Source organism: Mustela erminea, chromosome 20 (genome assembly GCF_009829155.1).
Source record: "Mustela erminea isolate mMusErm1 chromosome 20, mMusErm1.Pri, whole genome shotgun sequence".
Lineage (NCBI taxonomy): Eukaryota > Metazoa > Chordata > Mammalia > Carnivora > Mustelidae > Mustela > Mustela erminea.
The window spans coordinates 5,595,688-5,618,118 of NC_045633.1; the positions used below are offsets into that span (position 1 = coordinate 5,595,688).

General features: G+C 45.1%; 1 protein-coding gene across 3 annotated transcripts in view; it reads right to left on the reverse strand.

The window, feature by feature from the left end:
- Window positions 1-9,121: 9,121 nt before the first annotated feature.
- GGA2 (golgi associated, gamma adaptin ear containing, ARF binding protein 2) overlaps window positions 9,122-22,431 on the reverse strand; it is a 34,747-nt gene continuing 21,437 nt past the window's right edge. For 2 of the 3 annotated variants that reach the window (XM_032328086.1, XM_032328085.1), the window contains 8 exons: window positions 20,050-20,175; window positions 19,170-19,292; window positions 18,442-18,470; window positions 17,932-18,065; window positions 16,196-16,353; window positions 12,984-13,153; window positions 11,713-11,823; window positions 9,122-11,178 (listed from right to left, as the gene is read on the reverse strand). In XM_032328086.1, the coding sequence (XP_032183977.1) occupies window positions 11,068-11,178; window positions 11,713-11,823; window positions 12,984-13,153; window positions 16,196-16,353; window positions 17,932-18,065; window positions 18,442-18,470; window positions 19,170-19,292; window positions 20,050-20,175 (962 nt within the window). In that variant the 3' untranslated portion in view covers window positions 9,122-11,067. Of the gene's footprint in view, window positions 11,179-11,712; window positions 11,824-12,983; window positions 13,154-16,195; window positions 16,354-17,931; window positions 18,066-18,441; window positions 18,471-18,878; window positions 18,914-19,169; window positions 19,293-20,049; window positions 20,176-22,431 lie in introns of those variants that run through there. The other variant, XM_032328087.1, reaches the window with a different exon arrangement.

Sequence of the window (22,431 nt, forward strand, 5' to 3'; positions counted from 1 at the left end):
CTGATGCGGGGCTCGATCCCAGGACCCTGGGATCATGACCTGAGCCGAAGACAGAGGCGTTAACCCACTGAGCCACCCAGGTGCCCCTTGAATTCCCTTTTTAATATGGTTTACAACTATTTTCTTCCAATCTGTATCTTGTCATTTTCTTAATGGTGTCTTTGAGGTGCAAGTTTTTAATTTTGATAAATTCCATTTTCATTTGTTCTTTCTTATAGATCCTACCTTTTGTCTCATTATCTAGCAAATCTTTGCCTAACACGAAATCGTGAAGTTCTAAATTTTCTTCTAGAAGTTTTAAAGTAGTAGCTCTTCATTTATGCCCATGGTCCACTTTGAGTTTTTTGTGTATGGTGTGAGGTAAAGGCCTAAGTTTTTTAAAGAATTAAAGTAACCTCTATACCCAGTGTGGGGCTCAAAGTTACAACCCCAAGATCGAGCGTCACATGCTCTACTGAGCCAGCCAAGCGCCCATCTAATTTTTTACATACACGTATACAGTTATCCCAAGATGATTTAGAAACTTTCCTTCTCCACTGAATTGCCTTAATGTCTTTGTCAAAAATCAAGTGATATAGATATGAGGATTTCTGGACTTTAAATTCTGTTGCATTTTCTATATTCTTATAGTACCAATACCAAATTGTCTTGATTACCATAGTTTATAGTAAGTTTGGAAGTCTGATAGCGTCGGTCCACCCACTTTATTTTTAAAAATTGGGGCACCTGGGTGGCTCTGTGGGCTAAAGCCTCTGCTTTCGGCTCAGGTCGTGATCTCGGGGTCCTGGGATCGAGCCCCACGTTGGGCTCTCTACTCAGCGGGGAGCCTGCTTCCTCCTCTCTCTCTCTGCCTGCTTGTGATTTCTGTCTCTCAAATAAATAAGTATAATCTTTAAAAAAATTATTTTGCAGGGTGACCCGGCTGGCTAAGCATCTGCCTTCAGCTCAGATCATGATCCTAAGGTCCTGGGATCCAGCCTTATGTTGGGGTCCCTGCTTTTGGGGGAATATGTTTCTCCCTCTGCCCCTCCTGCCCTCTCTGGCCTGCTCTCTCACGTGCACTCTCTCTGAGATAAACACAATAATTTTTTATTTTTTTTTTTATTTTTTTATTTATTTTTTTTTTTTAAAGATTTTATTTATTTATTTGACAGAGAGAAATCACAAGTAGTTGGAGAGGCAGGCAGAGAGAGAGAGGAGGAAGCAGGCTCCCTGCCAAGCAGAGAGCCCCATGCGGGACTCGATCCCAGGACCCTGAGATCATGACCTGAGCCGAAGGCAGGGGCTTAACCCACTGAGCCACCCAGGCGCCCCAACACAATAATTTTTTAAAGATTCTATTTATTTATTTGAAATAAAGAGAGAACATGAGTAGGGGGCTGGGGAGAGGGAGAAGTAGCCTCCCCGCTGAGCAGGGAGTCCGATTTGGGGCTTCATCGCAGAACCCCGGGATCATGACTTGAGCTGAAGACAGACACTTAACTGACTAAGCCACCCAGGTGCCCCTCAAATAAATAAAATCTTAAATAAAAATAAAAAAATAAAATCTTAAATAAAAATAAAAAAATAAAATCTTAAATAAAAATAAAAAAATTAAAAATTAAAAAAAAAAGAGGTCTGCTACTCCAGACCTCTTGCATGTCCCTATACATCTTATAACCCACTTATCAATCTCTACACAAAAATGCTGCTGGAATAAGGATTTTATTGAACTTACACATCATTTAGAGAATTGGCATCTTGACAATATGGAGTCTTCCAATCCATAAATGTGAAATGCCTCTGCATTTATTTAGATCAGGATTTTCAACCTTGGTGTCATTCACATTCATGGCCACGTAATTTTTTATTGTTCAGGCTGTCCTATGTTTTGTACAATGTCAGAGGCATCTCTGGCCTCTACCCACTACTACAATGCCAGAGGCATCTCTGGCCTCTACCCACTAGATCCCAAAAGCATCCCTTCCCCCAAATTGTGGCAACTAAAAATATCTCCACACATTGCCAAAAATTTCTCAGTGCGAACAATCACCCCTGGTTGAGACCTTTAGCTTAATTCTCTCAGCAATACCTTTTGTTATACATTGTAAATATCTTGCACTACTTTTGTTAAATTTAGTCCAAAGTATTGCATTCATTTTAATGCTATTATGAATGTAATTAATTTCATTTCGTATGTTCTTGCTATAGGAATCCAATTGATTTTTGTATATGTGTCTTGTACCCTTTGGACATTGATCAGTTCCAGTTATTTCTGTATGTATTGCCTGGAATTTGGCTATGTACAGGTTCATAACATCTGTGAATAGAGATTCTCCTTTCTCTTCCTCCTACTAACTGCACTGCTCAGAATCTTCAGCACAATATTGAGTAGAAACGGCCAGAGCAAACATCTTGGCCTTGCTCCTGGTCTTTGGCGTCCCTTTCAGTCCAATCCCTTTCTCAAGATGACCAAGTTCCCTTCTATTTCTAGTTTATTAAAATGTTGGTTAAAACACATATACCTTTTTGTACCTATTGGAATACTTGTGTGGTTTTTGCCTTTTATTCGACTCATGTTATATAGCAATTAACATTTGGATGGTAAACTGACCTTGCATTCCTAGGATAAGTTCTACTTGGTCATGATGTAGAATGTTACCAGATTTGCTTTGATACTATTTTGTTGAGGACTTTTGTGTCAATGTTCATGGGAGAAAACTGGTCTGTAATACTGTTTTTGTGATCTTTCTCTAATTTTGGTTTAAGGGTAATACTGGTCTTAGAATCATTTGGGAAATGATCCTTCCTTCTCTAGCTTCAGAGTTTGAGAACTGGGGAAGCCTCTTCTTTAAAAATTTGGCAGAACTGTGGAACCATCTGGGCCTGGCTATTTCTTCTTGAGAAGATTTTATTGATTCAACTTATAGACCTATTCAGATGTTCTATTTCTTCTTAAATCAGTTGATAATTCATGGCTTTCTAGAAACTTCTCCATTTCACCTAAGTTGGCATAAAATTGTTCATAGTATTTCTTTATAGTCCTTTCCAATTTCTGTAGAATCAGTAGTTATGTGTCTTCTTTCCTGAGTTTGATAATTTATCTTTTATTGTTGGTCAGTCTCCTATCTTGAAGCATAAAATGTTCTTAGTAATAGAAGTCACTCATGGCAAAGCAACAAGATTGAAGTCATCTGGGTGCCAGACATCATATGGACTGCATACAAACCCTAATCCCACTACCTCCAGGGTTGTTTTTTTTTTTAAAGATTTTATTTATTTATTTGACAGACAGAGATCACAAGTAGGCAGAGAGGCAGGCGGAGAGGAAGAAGCAGGCTCCCCGCAGAGCAGAGAGCCCGACGCGGGGCTCGATCCCAGGACCCCGAGATCATGACCCGAGCCGAAGGCAGCGGCTTAACCCACTGAGCCACCCAGGCGCCCCTACCTCCAGGGTTTTTGAATTTGAGAGAATTATGGTTGACTTGTGTCTCAACTTAGGCATGAAATCCTAATCCCTAGTCCCTCAGAATGTGACCTTATCAATAGCATAATACAGATATAGTATTATATCTGTATTAATAAACTACAGAAATAGTTAAGATGTCCTACTGGAGTAGGATTGGCCCTTAATCCAATATGATCAAGATGGTCACGTGAAGACACACAGGAAGACCACATGACCACAAAGGGAGAGGAAGGAGTTCCGCAGCTGCAAGCCAAAGACTGCCAAAGATCATTGCAAATCACCACAGTTATTTGACAAGTTTCAGAGTGAGCATGGCCTGATTTCAAACTTCTCCAGAACTGCCAAATGTCTGTTGTTTTTAAGCCACCCCACTCACTGTATGTTGTTGCAGTTGTCCCAAGCAGCCAATACAGAGACATAAGTATCTTTTGTTTAACCAATGCTTCTTTGGCCTTACCCGTTTCTTGCAGCTGATGAGAACCTTGACAGAGATGGAGGGGATGGTCAGATTCCATCAAAACAACCAAACATTTTTGTAGCCTTAGCAAACATTAGGTTAGTAACATTAGCAAAATTTTACTGGTTTCCATGAGAACAGAGAAGGTTGTGAAATGAACCAAGTGACAAAATGGAAGTCACCACAGTTACAATCGTAAATGAATCTTGGGTATGGTGATTTGAGGAGAAATGATAGCACCTACAGTTACAGAGTCCCTATTGTGTCTGGTATTTTGTTGACCTTATTAAAACTGCATCTAGGGCGCCTGGGTGGCTCAGTGGGTTAAGCCTCTGCCTTCGGCTCAGGTCATGATCTCAGGGTCCTGAGATCAAGCCCTGAATCAGGCTCTCTGCTCAGCGGGGAGCCTGCTTCCCCCTCTCTCTCTGCCTGCCTCTCTGCCTACTTGAGACCTCTCTCTCTCTGTCAAATAAATAAATAAAATATATTTTTTAAAAACCTGCATCTAAACCTAAGAAGTAGATTTTTTAACATTTTCACAATTTAACAATATAAAAACTGAAGCCCAGACTGTTGAGTGTCCTGCCCAAGATACACAGATGGCAGAAAACTAGAAATCGAACCTGACTCCAAAACCCATACCTGTTTCCACTCTACAATGCTGGGCTGACAGAAGGCAGGCAGGGAGTGGATTGCTAGAGAAGATGTAAGCATGTCTGGGCCCATAGAAATGGAACCAGGGTGAGGGGGAGACTGGAAATACACAGGAACTACCAGGAAATTCATGTGCCAATTTTAATACATGGGACTTTTAACATAGAACTGATTGATCCCATCTGCTGTCAGGAGATGGAATCAGAGAGCTTCTTTTTCCTACTAAGAAGTAGCATGACATTATCTTCAAGCTACATCATTACATCTAAAAACAAAACAAAACAAACAACACTCCAGTTCATTTGAGTATGCCCAGAGTATCTCCAAGGACGAAAGAGAACGAGTAACACTGTCTCCTAGAAGAGTAATCAGGTGGAAGACTTTCCACCTTTTAATCTGGAAAAAACATTAAGCATAAAGATGTTTTTTTCAGCCTAGCAACTTTAGAAAATGCAAATAAAATTTAAAGAAAACCCATTTACAGGGCGCCTGGGTGGCACAGTCGGAAAAACGTCTGACTCCTAGATTTGGCTCGGGTCACAGTCTCAGGGTTGCCAGACTGAGCTCTGTGTCAGGCTCCACACCCAAGTGTGGAGTCTGCTTAAGCTTCCCTTTCCCTCTCCTCCACCATGTTCTCGCTCTGAAATCTTTAAAAAACTCAATTTGCAATTCTAGGACCCGAAGATTATCAGTTATTACATATGCACACATTTACCTAGATTGCTTGGTTTGTTTTTTTTTTTTTAAGATTTTTTATTTATTTGTTTGACAAAGAGATCACAAGCAGGCAGAGAGGCAGGCAGAGAGAGAGAGAGAAGGAAGCAGGCTCCCCGCTGAGCAGAGAGCCCGATGCGGGGCTCGATCCCAGGACCCTGGGACCATGACCTGAGCCGAAAGCAGAGGCTTTAACCCTCTGAGCCACCCAGGTGCCCCGATTGCTTGGTTTTTAAAGCGGGTTACGATACGATATATATAAAAGTATGGGTTTTGAGGTACCTGGGTGGCTCAGACGTTAAGTGTCTGACTTCAGCTCAGGTCATGAAACATGGGATTGGGTTTTTGTTTTGTCCCATTCCACAGTAGTTCAAGGACAGCTTTTTTCCCTCCAATAGATGGCCATAGTATCTTATGGTAGATAGCTAATCTACTACAAATCCAGTCTTCCCTTCTTCCTTGGCCAAAACCCAGTTTCATGAGGCGTGGCACTGTGCGCAAATATGACAATTTCTCAGCCTTCTTTGCCCAAATTGTGGCGATGTCACTACACAGCCAGTAAGATGTGGATGCAAGTATCACATGAAACTTACGGGAAACCTTAAGAATGTCCGTTTTCCTTTATTCCTTCCTTCCTTCCTTTCTTTGCTGTGTCCGCATCTCAAGCCATCACCACGTAACATGCTGAGGAGAGTATTCGTGGGCGAGGGTTTCGGGCTGGCTGGAGTCTGGATCCCTAATGACTTTGTGATGCTTTTATCAGCAATGGTTTCAGACTACATCAGGTCTTTTTTTTTTAATTTTTAAAAAAGATTTTATTCATTTATTTGACAGACAGAGATCACAAGTAGGCAGAGAGGCAGGCAGAGAGAGAGAGGGAAGCAGGCTCCCTGCTGAGGAGAGAGAGCCCAATGCGGGGCTCGATCCCAGAACCCTGAGACCATGACCTGAGCCGAAGGCAGAGGCTTTAACCCACTGAGCCACCCAGGTGCCCCTACATCAGGTCTTTTTAACAAGAAAATATACCTGTGTTTAGGCCACAATACTCTCTCCTTATTAAACATGCTACTGGTCGGTTTTTGTTTTTGTTTTTGTAGTATTTTATCTGAGACCAACAGCAGGAGTTGCTCAGGTCGGGGAGGGAGAGGGAGCAGCAGACTCCACACTGAGCGGGGAGCTCCATGCGGGACTCCATCCCAGGAGCCTAGAATCATGACCTGAGCCAAAGGCAGACTCTTAACTGACAGAGCCACCTAGGCTCCCCTGGTCATTTATTTTTATTGGGATTAAACAATGAATAATTTATAAGGACTTTTTCTCCATCCATGAGATGACCAAATAGTCTGGTTGCGCGGATGTGGTTTGTACCGTGTGTTCTTTCAGTAGGCCACGGGCTGTACGGCAGTGTGCCGCGTGTACGGCAAAAACAAGAGCAGACTACACTGCCTGCTCCAGACCTGATGTCAGGGCCATACATTCTAGAATGCACAGCTTTGTTCACAAAAGTAACTGAATGTCTTCTAGGAAATGTGTTCTGCTACAGAATTCATCTGTTGACGAAGCTTGGGGATGTGTTTCAAAATGGCAAGAAGTCTTTTGGTTTCCAATGAACTTTTGGTTATCTTTTTATCCTTGACGTTTTACTGTGTCTCGGTATTAGAGACTTACCAAAATTTTAAATATCTGCTTTTTACTTTAGGAGATAAAACTTTATAGTTATGGGCAAGTTGACTCTATTCACGTGCTGGAAGGACACCAGGTGGACAGGCTAACAGTAGACAGTAAATGAAGTAAGTCTTAGCTAATTTAGTGCCATGCAGTATTGTATAGTTCCTTTACATAGTCTTTCTAATTCTCAAAAAAAAAAAATATCTGTTATTCACTACACGGAGGAGGAATCTGAAGGTGGCAAATTACTTACCCAAGATCACATGGCTTCATGGAGGCAGCAATGCCACTGAAGAGCCGAATTGGAACTAAGGGTGAACTTAAGGATCAGTGTTTCCAGTTCGAGGCTTCAGAAGATGGCCAACGTCAATATCCTATGCATCCGGGGCCTCTGACACTGCAGTATGCTCTCACAATTTTAACTTTTAAAATCAAAGTGCTACTTCTCTAAGTGGGATGAGGTATTTAAGAATGAAAGCTGGAAGGAACAGAATGTTCACTTTTTAAAATGCAAGCTTTTTCAGAATGAGCACGGCGTCATCAGGAATGCATTGTGCAAGGGGAAAAAAAAAGGACTGGATTTTTCACTCGGGCTGACATTAGATGTCATGAGAACTCTGGACTCTAAGTGCCTCAACTATGTCACGAAAGGCTTGGCTCAGCTCACCTGAGGTCTCCTTTGTCCTACCTGGCTTCACCTCTTCACAGATCACAGGTCACATCTTTATTAAAACAGCCGCCACCCCCCCCCCCCAAACCATGGACATTCCAGGACACTCTCCTCCTGTTTTCTTCAAAAGAAAAAAACAAAACAAAACAAAACACCTAGTTCACAGAACCTTGTATTTTGGAGCTGAGTCAGCGTCTTCTACACTGGATAGGAAGAATTTGATTTGTAAACACTGTGGTAATCAAGCAGTACTTGTATTTTAGAATATCACCTTTGCTTTCTATCCTGAAGGTTTGGTCATTATGAACTCACCACCCTGAGATGAAGACCTTAGCTGAGATCAAGAGTCAGACGCTGAGCCACCCAGGCACCCCATACCATTTTCAATAACTAATGTGCATGTTCTTTTGGTCATTAAGTCCTTTATCCTGTTTTCAACACTTCCCATCTCCAAAGCCTATTTATGCTCACAGTGACTCACAGATAAAGCAGGGTTCTAGCCTAGTCTTAAATTCACTGAAGAGATAAAGGGAAAGGAGTTGCCTCCTAACGTCATGAAAAAACATGGCATTGTCAAAATACGAAAGGACGTACTTGTGCCTGTGGCAAAGTGCTCATCCTGGCAGGTGCCAGAAGAGTAGGGAGCACACCAAGTTAGTGAATACTTAAAGGGCAGTGAATACTTAAGCACTCAATTGGATTGTATCAACTTTTAGGGCATTGGAAAGCCATTCAGGATTTCTCAGCAAGGGGTCAAGTGGCCCGATTTGTCGGATAAATCTGGAGGCACCAAGTCTCACAGTTCAGAGAATTGAGAGGCAGCTAACTGCACCACCCCGCCTCACTGACCCCCACTCCGCCAGCCAAAAAAGCCAAACCAGGGCAGTGACCATGTGAATGCAGGGGAGGGCAAGATATCATATTTAGAAGGAGACTAAAGGAGACAAAGCTACTGAGTGGTTCTAAAACGAACAGGAATCAAGAATCCAGGAAGGCTCAGACAGGTGCTTTCAAATAAAAGAAAATGGGAGGGGAAGGGGCGAGGGGAGGAGGAGGCTGGGTTCTGTGCTAAGCTTTCCAAGCTTGAGACAAGAGTGAACCTGCAAAAAAACCACTGATGAATAGGGATCTGATGTCAGCAAAGAGGCAGAAGCTTGAGACAGAGGTCTAGGACCCATCTAGGGGTTAGCTGCCCAGATGTGCTTAGAAGAATCCTAAACCCTGGGGCAAAGCACATATAAGGGGCAGAGGAAGAGAAACAGTCACAAAGGTAAGTCAGGAGACAGGGGTGAGCAGAATCCTGGAGGAGGAATTCAGGATAGGGGACAAATACTGATCATCGGCACCATCCCCACCAAGAACATCATGGATTTGTCTCTGCACTAGAACAGAAGATCCATGAGGGCAGGAACCTTCTGCTGTTGTGTCTGCGATGCCTACCAGAGTGCGGAACTCCTGGCAGCTGCTCTGCAACTGCTTGTGGAAGGAACAGAAGGATACCGGTCAGGCCTTCAGTAGCTGCAGAACTTGATCATCAGAAGGCACTGATGACAAACACCAGGGCCACTATCAGGAACTCCCCGCCGCCCCAACACACACATGCAGATCCCTACCCTGTCCAACTTCACCAAAGCACCGCTGGGAGTCTGGCTCCTGGAAGACAGAAGGCTGAGATGCAAGTTCACCACTGAGCCGGGGGTAAAAATCTCGTTAAGTCTCATTCACCCACCTTGATGGAAGTTCTGCATAGGCAGGCATTATTACGACGGGTTCCTCTTAAAACCCTTATGAGATTAGCTAGAGTCCATAAAAGCTATAGAGAACACCTGCACATGCAAGAAAGTTTAGATAAAATGAATCTTATGGGAGTCATGCCAAACGAGGAAGTCACCCATCTCATCGGTTTTAGGAGTTTTCACATTTGCTTAAAAATGAGCATAGCTAGATGATCTTTTACAGCTCCGATCCCTGCCAATTAATGTTGGTGGGATTCTAACTGTACGTAGAAGTTCAAAGATCAACCTGGAAAGTATGAGATTTTGTGATAGAGCCCCAAAGAGTCTCGTGGTTCCTGAGGTAGAATCGTGCCTTAACAGGTGAACGGCTCAGATTTCGAAGTCCTTAATCAGGCCCCATCGGCAAAGCTCAGCTCGCTTCCCCCATGACCAGCAAAGCAGGACTACAGAAGATGCCTAGCACGCAGCAGGCGCTCAGTAAGAACAGGTGATGCACCTGAGATTTCCCTTCAAACCACGCACGTGACAATCCATCTCTCCAGCTTTGTTCGGACCCGCAGGGCGCCTCCCTTCACTGAAGTCACTCTTGAGGTTCCACGGCAAGAAGTCTTCCTACTTCCTCCACAGGCAACAGGGCCCTTCAGGCTTGGCGCCTCCGAATGGAACAGGCTCTGCGTCTCCCACGCACAAGACTCCACAAAGCGTATTTGCTACACGGTATTTATTCAAGGACTTTCTATATTCACCACTGAAATCACTGCTAAGCTCTTTTCTTATCTACTTGTGTCACAGGTCTCCATGCTGGATGGTGAACACAGGCGACGGCGAGCCTGTCTGCTAGGACTGACGACGGGCATGGCGTCACCATCGAAGAGCTCTGAGAGTAGACGCTCGTGGAGGAGGAGGAGGAGAATGGAGAGGAGGGTCCTGAGGAAGGGCCAAGACGGGCTGCCCCACCCACAGAACCCGAGGCCTGCGTGAGGCCTGGGACCTGCTTTCCCCTCTGCCCCGGAAGGTCTTCTCTGGGTGATTCTAAGGCACAGTGGTGAAGGACGTCGAGTGGCCCACCCAGTGTGGTCCTCTGCTCTAGTGGCAGCCCCTCGCCTGCCAACAGGGCACCGAGCATTCCGTTCTGAAGATCTTCTCAAACACACGCAAGCAGCATTCTCTAATGGAAATGGAGACAAGGTCTTTCTTGGAAGAGAGTGCAGTGCCCCAGAAGGTACTCTCTGCCCCAAGACCAACCAGGTCCCTTTTAAGGTCCCTGAGAACAGCAGCCTGGGAGCAACCAAGACTTTCAAAGGCTGACAAGGCACAGAGTGGATGAATGAAAAGGGAACAATACATGGAAAAAAACAAAACACAACGCAACTTTGGCTTATAAAACCTCCAACCTGAGGTGGGGACATCCGTGTCCACAAACATGCAGAAACAGAGGATTGTAGCAGATGGTTGTCAGAAATGCTTCAGCATTTCCCACACTGTCCACACCCCAAGCCCTGCTCTCCCCTCCCCCAAATGCCCTGCAACACACACGCTCACACACACACACACACACACACACACAGTATGTGCAGAATAAGTCAGAGGTTGGGATCCAGAGCCTGACGTCAGGATAGAACTGTTGGCACTCCGCACTACATCACCATGATTAGTCCTATCTAGACAGCAAAATTCACATTGGCCTAAGCTTGAATGGCGGGGTCTGTCTTGTGAAAAGTTAGGCTGCACCCAAGACTGCCAGATCTGGAAAGTCTTTCACTTCTCCTACTTCGCTGAAAGGCTGTCCACCCTGGTTGAAGGTCAGCTTATACCGTAACCGGATGGGCTCCTGCACAAAGACAGAAGACATTAAATGAGTGGGGAGAGACACAGACCAGCCCACTCTAAGAGTTTCTGCCCACCCAGCAGTCACCAAGGAATAGCAATATCACACTAACTCCATGTCAGTAAGACCCCGAAACAACTGTGCGACAGGGACCCCTGGCCAGCGCCCTCTGAGACGACAAACACAAGGGGAACCAGCCATGCGTCCTGAGAGAACTCCCCCGCCTCTGCAGTCCTGAGGCGGACCACGACTCAGACCAGCTGAGGAGGACAGGCAGGCCTCACCCTTTCAGAGGACTCATGGTCCTGGGGGGAATTTGTGTCACTCTTGATTCCCAGCTATGGCGCCCCAGTCAGAGACCTTCCTCCACAGAGCCCCGAAGAAAACAGACCCTCAGCAGGGAATATCCCACCACCACTCCCAACCAGACACTTTAGAGCAAGACCTAAATAAACCTCTTTCAACCGACCATGCTACCTGCCCACAGCCCAGGGCCTCCCTCCCCCTCCCCCTGCTATCAAAGTTACCAGAACATACTTTATGCGGATTGTCAAGCAACAGCATCTGAGAGATCACAGCTGGAGGCGTCAGCGGACTGAAGGCAGGGAGCTTGGAGCTGGATGCCGGCTGCAGCTTCACTCTCATGGACTATGGGGGGGTGGGGGGGGGGCAGAAAAATCCAGTATCTATAATTTGTTCCTAATAAAGTACAGCTTCAAAGAGGGAGTTATGGTAAACAGGAAAACTTGACCTCCACCCACCAAATAATTAAAGGTCCCAAAGTCCTTTCCTTCCAGAAATCGAAGCTGTGTGGTCAATGGTTGGCTTCTGAGAGGCAGCATGAAGAGCTAGGGCATACCTTGGGCTGAGTTCGACTTCTTACTAGCTCTGGGACCTTGGGCAAAATACTTAACCTTTCTGAACCCATGGACTAGAAGTTTATAAAATAAGAGATAACAATAACACATGTCCCACAAGACTACCGCAGGGATGAGAGAATGCGTATTTTTACTTTTGCTTACCTTGAACCTAACCTTTCAGGATATCCTTTCCCTGTCTTTTGTGATGCTGGTATGCTGTTAGTCATGGCGCCCTACTTCTCTCGAAGAGGAACGGATGTCATGTCTACACTGGTCAGAGTACCTCTATTATCCTTGAACACAAGGTACTGGTCCCAATTACCCCATTACCCAAGTAATGCCAATGGGGCCAAACCTACCCCTTTCTTAGGTAATTACTATGCATGCCTCGTGCCAGATGGAAGTTTCCCTCTGTGATAAAAGAGTTCAGGAAGGAAAGGACTATGTAATTCTGGGGCTGCTGGTAGCCATTTCCATGCTCTTTGGAGTCTGCTGGAGAACAGGCTCCCCAGAAGAAAGCAAAGTCAAGAGGTGGAAAGAGATTCTTTTTTTTTTTTTTTTAAAGATTTTATTTATTTATTTGACAGACAGAAATCACAAGTAGACGGAGAGGCAGGCAGAGAGAGAGAGAGGGAAGCAGGCTCCCCGCCGAGCAGAGAGCCCGATGCGGGACTCGATCCCAGGACCCTGAGATCATGACCTGAGCCGAAGGCAGCGGCTTAACCCACTGAGCCACCCAGGCGCCCCAAGGTGGAAAGAGATTCTTAAGGAATCATTTTAAGAACTTATCTGGATTCGGTCACATCTAAAGTCAGATATTCAGAAATCCCCAGCTCAACAAGCCAATAAAACTCCCATTTGATCTTAAACTCCTTTGAGGATTTTGTCTCTTATACCTAACTCAAAGATCATGTCCTAGGTTAGGGAGCTGGCCAGCAGACGGCTCACCTTCGGCACGGCAACTTGAAACATGATGTCCCAGACAGGCTGGGTGGCAGTGCTCATCATGGTCAACAGCAACACCTGCACCTCCGGGTGGCCAGGGGCCCCCGTCTGGGAAAAGTGGAGCAGAATTCGGAATCCATTCCGGTCATACACGATAAGAGGCGGCAGGCTGCCTGGTGGAGAAGGACCCAAGCAAAAGGTTAGCATGACCACGAGGCCACCAACAGCCACGCCTGAAAGATGTGCATGTTATCACCCACTGCTGCCGCTGCTTCTCCAGTCAGCACAGCTCCTGGACTAACCTCCTCGGAACCAAGCTTTCGGTGCTGCCGTGATCCAGCTCTCACTACTCCCAACCTGGACTCCTAGGTCCCCTCAAACTGATCGCTCCCCACCATCCAACCCCCTGAAGCACATCACCAGTTGTTTTGTTTTAAAGATTTTATTTATTTATATGAGATAGAGCGAGAGCAAGAGAGCGAGCGAGAGAGAGGGCACAAGCCACAGAGGGGGTAGGGGGAGGGCAGAGGGAGAAGGAGAAGCAGACTCCCCGCTGAGCAGAGAGTCAGCTCGGAGCTCAATCCCAGGACCCCTGCGATCACATGACCTGAGCTGAAGGCAAACGCTTAACCAACTGAACCACCCAGGCGCCCCAGCATATTACCAGTTTAAAAAAAAAAAAAAGGAACTTTAAGGGAGACAGGATTAGGACTCAAATACTATGAACATTACAGAAAATACACGATCTCATAGAGAATGAAATAAAAGACACCATTAATTCTACGCAGAAATAAAAGTATTGCTAACATTTGGGCCTATTTCCTTCTGGTCTCTCTTCTATGACTACATGCACACACATCTCTCGTATTTAATTTTACAAAACAATAAAGACACATCTCTTCAAGTCAGTAGGTTTAATGACATTCCAATGGGCTAAGGCAAATAGGGTATGGGGGGTGGTGCAAGACTTAACCATTTATGAGAGGGGAAGGGCTACCTGCATCAATAAATACTCGTAAGTACACAACTGAGTGAAGTAGAAAACTAAGCATGCAGAATAGACCTAATGAGAGAATTCTAGAACATCTATTTCAAAATCAGTGGCTGGCTCAGTAAGTGGAAGACAACTACATAATTTGGGAAAAAATTTCTTTTCTTTTTTTTTAAATATTTTTTATTTATTTATTTGACAGGCAGAGATCACAAGGTGGCAGAGAGGCAGGCAGAGAGAGAGGAGGAAGCAGGCACCCTGCTGAGCAGAGAACCCGATGTGGGACTCGATCCCAGGACCCCGAGATCATGACCTGAGCCGAAGGCAGCGGCTTAACCCACTGAGCCACCCAGGCGCCCTGGGAAAAAATTTCTAATGAAGATCCTTCGCTGATGCCAAAAATCACTTACCAAAGTGTACATTCAGTAGTTTAACATTGATACCAACAAAGTGTACATTCAACGGTTTAACACTGAAACTGACAACGATGTAAAAGTCTGCAAACTCCTGAGGTACGGTGGTGAGGGTACAGGGAAAGAGGCGACCTTTGTGAAGGGATCTTGCTAATGCAGATCAGAATTTCAAATGTCTATACCCAGCACTTCTAAGAATATATCCTCATGATATAATCAAGAATGTTTAAACATAGAAGTGTCCAGAGATGTTCGGCATAGCAGTTTTAACAGCAAACAACTAGAAACAAATTATCCTTCAGAAAGGAATTGAATTCAGGCACCCGGGTGTCTCAGTGAAGTGACTTGATTTTAGCTCAGGTCGTAATCTTGGGGTCATGAGATGGAGCCCAGCTCCGTGCTGAGCACAGAGCTTCAGAGTCTCTCTTTCCTTCTCCCTGTGTCCCTCACCACTCAAGCTCATGTGCTCTCACTCCAAAAAAATGTTTTTAATTAAAAAAATTTTAAATGAAGAAAGGAATTGAATAAATGAATGACAATACCATGATTATAGATGTATGGAGACATTTAAAAAGTAAATGTTTCGAAGAATAATTCACAGCATGAAAAAATGCTATGGCTTATAAAAGTAAAGCCGGCTGTAAAACATTCTAAATATACTGCAGTGCCAATTTATTAAAAAAGTATATATATATACACATGACTAAGCAAGAAGACACATTAAGATATTAATAGAACTTCCATCTCTGGGTGACCAGTATAGATGATTTTAATTTTCTGCTCTGTTTTTTCTAAAATTTCTACTTTGAGGGGCAACTAGGTGGCTCAGTCAGTTAAGTGTCCAACTCCTGATTTTGGCTCAGGTCATGATCTTGGGGTCCAGGGGTCAAGACCAGCATCAGGCCCTGTGCTGAGCGTGGGGTCTGCTTGAGATTCTCTCTCCCCCTTTCCCTCTGGCCCTGCTCTTCCCCCCCCCAATGAATAAGATCTTTAAAAATAAAATTTCTACGTTAAATGTGTTTTTTCATTTTTGTACTTTTGTAATAATTTCAGATTTATAAAATGTTACAAAAACACAACTCCCATACACCCTTCACCCAGCTTCCTCAAATGTTTACATTTTTACAAAGATTAACATTATGTAACATGGGACAATGATCAAAACCAGGAAATTAACACTAGACAGGTATTATTTTTAAGGTCAAGAAAGTATCACAAATGGCTCCTACTGCATACTGTTTAATTCCTCTGCCTGGTTCCAGATGCGACATCAGCACACAGAGCCACAGGAGAGCTGTGTGCCCAGAGAAAAGGGCCTGTACTGTACATCCAAGCACCTTGGGTGTCTCCTGCTCCCATGCCGGTATGCCGACCACATGCAGTCACCTTTCCTCCTTCGTAAGGAGGGAACCTCTGCTCTCCTGCACTGAGGAGCCCCCATGGTAGACGGCCACTAGCCAAGTTCTTCCTTTCCACCTAATCCCACCTCTTCAAAGTTATTTCTGCCACACTGGACCGGACATTCCCTTCAATTTCAAATAAGTGAGCATCATGTCTAAAAAGACTCGAGTCCCCTCATTAAAGTCTGCCTGCCAATATCCTTCACCTTTAGTGTCAACCCCAAGCCAGAAAACTTTATGAAAAATAGTAGGTAAGAGACTGTGAAGCCACCTCCTTACCCTCTGCCCCCAGGCAAAATCCCTAGCACTCACCTTCCCCAATTTAAGAGCCACCCCCTACCAGTCCAGAGCAGATAAAGCTGGGTATTTAATAGCAAGGGTGGGGGGTGGTGAAGGTAAAACTGTACTTACTGGGCTTGACAGACTCCAAAGGGACAAACACTTGAGCCAGCGATGTATTCTGGGTGGCTGGGGAAGAAGCCAATGGCCCAGCTTCCCAGGACCAACCTGGAGAGGACTTAGTGCCAGGGGGCACTTCCTTAGGAATGCTCTTCTGTGGAACATAATTCCTACAAATAAACGAAAAAAATATCAAGACTACAAAAATAATACACAATTTCAGGAATCTGATTAGGCTTTCTGAAGAGTTAGGTAATAAAGAGAGAGAAAAAGAAATACATATGTGTGTGTGTATGTGTGTGTGTTTTAAAGAGGTAAGACTTTAGATGGGTAATTTCACCTGTGCCTCCGTTTTCTCATCTGTAAAATGGAAATCATCTAGCATCTACCTCATGAGGTTGTTATTAGAATTAAATGAGAAAATATACGAAAAGAATTGCAGGGACTGTGCAGACCTAAGAACCCAGTAAACTAGAGCTATTATTAAAGGAATGAGGGTTGTAGTTGCGAGGCAGCCTCTGACATGTTGCTCAGATTGTTTCCCATATATGGTATGGGCACTAGGAAGATGATAACACCACTACACAGACCGTGATATTCACATTTCATGATTTTGTCCATTTGGAATGTAAATTGAGAACATTTTTAAGTAGGCTCCACGCCCAGCAAGGAGCCCAACTCAGGGCTCGAACTCATGACCCTGAGATAGAAACCTGAGCGGAGATCAAGAATCAGATGCTTAACGGACTGGGCCACCCAGGCTCTCCAAAGACATTTTCAATACAAACTGAAACTACAGTGCAGAATAACCCACACAGATCAGGAAGATTACCAGCCCCCAGCTGAGTGGTTAGAAGGAGAAAATGAAAAGATGCACCCTCTGAGTGCAAACGAGAACGACGTCCCAGCACGTCTTCCTGTACGCCAGGGCCCTGCGTCTCTACCACAGATAGGGACGTGCTCAGGCTGTCTATGGGAAGGCAAACCACCCCAGCCCTCCAGAGGCAAAGCAGCAGGATCTACGTTCACATATTTAGATTCACACGCTAGAGCACTTCTACCTCTAGGAATCCGCACTGTAACAAAGCTCCAAGTGCCTCTGAACTGAAAGGTATTTAAACACCCACAAGAGGGCAGTGACTAAATATATGAGTATTATGTGCACATGGATCATTAGACCACCAGAATGCGACAAATTTATAGAAACTGACATGCACATGTTTCAAAGATGCGATGTGGAAAAACCACACTGGGGAACCGTTTGTAAATGATGATCCTATGTGTATAAAAAATAAACAACATAACCCATTACACACGGAGAGAAAAGCAAAGGAACATTCGACATTATCTTTAGAGAGTGATAATTGGGCCTTTCTATGTTATCTAGTTCTCTAGTGATCAAATTTTGCTTAACTTCATTGTAAAAAAAAAAAAAAAAAGCCTGTGAACACCAAAACCATCACCGACTGCTGCTACTAGTTAAAGCAACCCCTTTTTGCAGAGGTCCTAACCAAAGCATGTTTTTTTGGTCTGACTTGGGATGGGGAGTCAAAGGAGACAAGGGGAAGCACACACAGAACCTGGGGTAGGAAAGCAGCAGCCTGCCCAGGGAGAGAGGGCTCTGGCTATCTGCAAGCGTGCCCCGTGTTACTGTACACTAACAGGGCCCATCAGCCTGCCCCCCACACGATGAGCAGAAGCACACGCACGGGAGCCCCTCTTCTATGTTCCTTGCCCACGAGACTCACAGAGGCCCTGGACATGGCTGTGGGGAGAGGAGATCCAGCAAGTTCCTTTCCGCAGAAGGGCTCTGAACATCACCACCGGGCAGCATGCTGGCGGGGGGATTCTTCTTTTCCTTACAGCAATTCTGACCAGCAACCTGTCAAAGCAGGAATGCCTAAAGTAAGGCCATGGTATGAATGACCAGGAGCCATGGTGACACCAGGACAAAGGCTGACTGCATTTCCTGGGACAGGGGGAGAAAAAGGGCCAGAAAACACAGGACTCCTGATCTGACATTCAGTAAGCGGGAGCCTGGATACCACTGCAGAGGGTAGGAGTATAAGGAGAGGGAAAAATGTGTCTCTCTGGGGGTTGAAGCCAGACAGTAACAGTAAGGAAGAGGCTCCGGACCTCCAAATCCAGTCGCCACCAGGCTATGCTGTGGCCCCTCCCCCCACCACCCAGGCAGTACTGCCCTCATGAACGCAGGTTTGAGGGACCTCCTTTCCAGCGCCTAGGAAGAGCTTCCTTACCTTGTTGGTAACCGGAGCATCACTGAGTCCTAGAAGGAAGAAACAGAAAGATGCGCACCAGTAACTCTACCTGACAGGAGCTAGAGATTGATACCATGTTCACCCTTTCTAGAACACACAGAAAGCCTGGGAAAAGCAAATTACCCAAAATCATTCTCAAGTCATCCATGGCAAATCTGAGACTAAACGCGATGGGGACCTCCCGGGATGGCAGCGCCCCTTTATTCATTAGGGGATATGTTCTAAGACCCCGGTGGATGTCTGCAAAGGCAGATGGTAGCAATCCCTCCATATACTATGTTTTTCCCCACCCATACATGTCTATGATTAAGTTTACTTTGTAAGTTATACACTGTAACAGATAATAAAAATAATATGCTGCAGTAAGAGTTATGTGAATGTGGTCTCGCTCTCAAAATATATTATACTGTACTCACCCTTTGTCTTCTTGTGGTGGGAGATGATAAAATGCCTACGTGATGAGATGAAGTGACGTGAACGTAGGCATGGGACGCAGCCCTAGGCTACTAGTGACCTTCTGACCAGAGGTCAGAAGGAGGCTCATCGGCTTCCAGACCACGAGTCACTGAAACCACGGACGAGGGGGCTACTGTATACCCAGCTCCCTCTGAAAACAGGCATAGTCTCCCGAAGCGGAACCAGATTACTCGCTCTCCCTGGGAGTCAGGGCCATTCTGGGCCTGCTCCCCGCAAACACCCTCCCTCACCTAAGGCTGCCAGGTCCTGGTGAAGCAAGGACAGTGCCACAGTCCCGGCCTGCTCAGATCCGCTGTCCACCTCCAAGTCAATCAGAGGGCAGCTCTTCGTGCGGCCTGCGGGTTTCTGAAAGACTACACAAGAGTCAGGAAAATAGGTCAGCATGTGAGCACAGTCTCCACTTAATGCCCGCCAGCTTCCCAGAGGCCTCCTCCCAAACAGAAGACATCACACCGCCCCTCAGTGCCCCCCGTGGTGGACAGCCTGCGCCGACATCTGGAACAGGACAGGACGCAGCCAGAGGACTGCCTTCCTACCCCAGCAACTGGTGTCCTCTGCTAGGCATCCAGTCAACCTGGCCAGCAACACAGCGGACGTCTCCGCCTCACAGGCCTTTTGACAACAGCTCATCACAATCACTGGAGTGCTTGATAAAAACACAAACCCCCAGGCCACGCGCTAAGGAGTATTGATACAGAAGCTCCAAGCTGAAGACCTAAGAATCTGCGTTTTAGCCAGTATTCCAGATGATTCTGATGTAGTTAGCCACCAACACACAGATCTTTTTTTGTTTTGGTTTGGTTTTTTGTTTTGTTTTTTTGGTCTCTAGCTCTCCTGAGTAAGCATTCACGAGAAGAGGAATCAAAACCTGGGTGCAAAATACCATGTGCTCCTGTGGAGAGCCAGAGACGGGCTCCAGCCCGCCCACCAGTTGGTGATGGCACATGTGGCAGAGGCTGGCTACATAAAACCAACTCTTGAACGGAAGGGGAAAAAAGGGCAAGGCCTCTCATTTCCACACCACAACCCAGAATATTCTAAGGATCCATTTCTTCTCCAGGATTTGCAGGATGTCCGGGCAGAAGGTAAGAGAGGCTTCTTTGCACATACCTGTGGAGACAGCTAGGTCTCCCACTGAGCTGGTCACTGTGTTCCCAAAGATGACTCGGCCCTCCATCACCTGTTTGTACAGCAGAACTCCCTGGGTGAGGAGGTCATTTGCCTGGAGAATCTCCGCTGAAGGAGGAGGGGAAATTGAGAACACCCCTTCAGTTATCCACCAACAATCTCAGTCTTTTTAAAGTCATTCCAGAAAGCAGCGGCCACACAGCTCTACCAGGTTCAGTATATCTATGCCTCCTGCTGCCAGATCATGTGATCAGAGCCCTAGCAGACCTAGTTATTCAGTCCCTGAACCCCAACACCTCTCGTTCAAGATGCAGGAGAAACCAAATTTCTTCGCCTTCGTTCCCAATACCTTCCAACACAAGGATCAACACTTGAAACACGGCTATTTCAACTAAGAAACTAAAACTTTAATATTTAATTAACTTAAAAACAGTTTTGTCAATGTGAATGTGAATATTAAAGAGTTTTTCAGGGGGCGGCACCTGGGTGGCTCAGTCGGTTAAGCAGCTGCCTTTGGCTCAGGTCATGATCCTGGAGTCCTGGGATTGAGCCCTACGTCATGCTCCTTGCTCAGCAGGGAGTCTGCTTCTCCCCCTGTCTCCCACCACCACCCCTGCTTGTGTTCTCAAATAAATAAAATCTTCAAAAAGATTTTTAAAAAGAGATTTTTTTGGTACTTTATTCACTTATTGGAAAGCTTTTAAGTGTGTAGGGAACAAACATGAATGTATGTTTTTACCTGTAATATCATAAAATCTAAATATAGATCAAGTACTTCTGATGAAAACTTGGCATCCAAATTAAAATGTCATCTAAATATAAAATACACACTGGATTCCAAAAACTTCATAAGATTTTGTGAAACTGGCTTCTGCCTATTTTCTTAACTGTGGACATAAGCTACAACATGGTGGTATATTCACCCAGCAAAATGTTTTAGTTGGCACAGGCAAGTTGCTTAAAAATTTGATTGTTTTTGAGCTTACTGCAATCAGAGAAAATGATGGGTTCAGACCATAATCATGAAGAGATCATCAGAAACCAGGGGCCTCTTGACCACTACCCACGAAGTGTTCTTGCTTCCCCAATCCCTGTTCTAAATGATCCTGAATCCGATCAAGCCCCCGATCCAATTTGTAAGAAATATCAGCAATTTGTAAGAAGGGTCAGATATGGAAAAACATTAAATACCATGGGGCATGCCATCAGAACACTGAGGCCTAGAGAAACTTTGTAGGCCAAAGGGCATGTTTTTCCAGTCAAAACCAAAAGACAACTGACAGAATGGGAGAAGATATTTGCAAATGACATATCAGATAAAGGGCTAGTATCCAAAATCTATAAAGAACTTATCAAACTCAACACCCAAACAAATAATATACGAATCAAGAAATGGGCAAAAGACATGAACAGACATTTCTGCAAAGACGACATCCAAATGGCCAACAGTGAAAAACATGAAAAAGTGCTCAACATCACTTGGCATCAGGGAAATACAAATCAAAACCACAGTTAGACACCACCTCACACCAGTCAGAATGGCTAAAATTAACTAGTCAGGAAACGACAGATGCTGGCGAGGATGAGGAAAAAGGCGAGCCCTCCTGCATTACTGGTGGGAATGCAAGCTGATGCAGCCACTCTGGAGAACAGTGTGGAGGTTGCTCAAAAAGCTGAAAATAGAGCTACCCTAAGACCCAGCAATCGCACAGCTGGGTATTTACGCTGAAGATACAAATGTAGCGATCTGAAGGGGCATGTGCTCCTGAATGTTTATAGCAACAATGTCACAATAGCCAAACTATGGAAAGGACCTAGATGTTCATTAACAGATGACTGGATAAAGACGTGGTGTGTGTACACACACACACACACACACACACACACACACACACAGGAATACCATGCACCCATCCAAAAGAAAAACAAAACAAACAACCACGAAATCTTGCCATTTGCAATGATGTGGATGGAACTAGAGGGTATTATGGTAAGTGAAGTAAGTCAATCAGAGAAAGACAATTATCACATGATCTCTCTGATAGGAGGAATTTGAGAGGGAGGGAAAAATGAACTAGATGAGACCGGGGAGGGAGACAAACCATAAGAGACTCTTAGTCTCACAAAACAAACTGAGGGTTGCTGGAGGGGAGGGCAGTGAGAAGGAAGGGGTAGCTGGGTGATGGACACCGAGGAGGGTATGTGCTAGGGTGTGCTAGGGGGCATGCTTTTCATCTAATAACAAAGAAAAAGAACAGAGGGGCTATCCATTAAAAAAGGGCTTACAAAATAGCATTGTAAAGTATGGCTTTTCTGAGTGATTCAGGAGGAGGCGGGAGGGTTAGCACGAAATGTTTCGAGAGA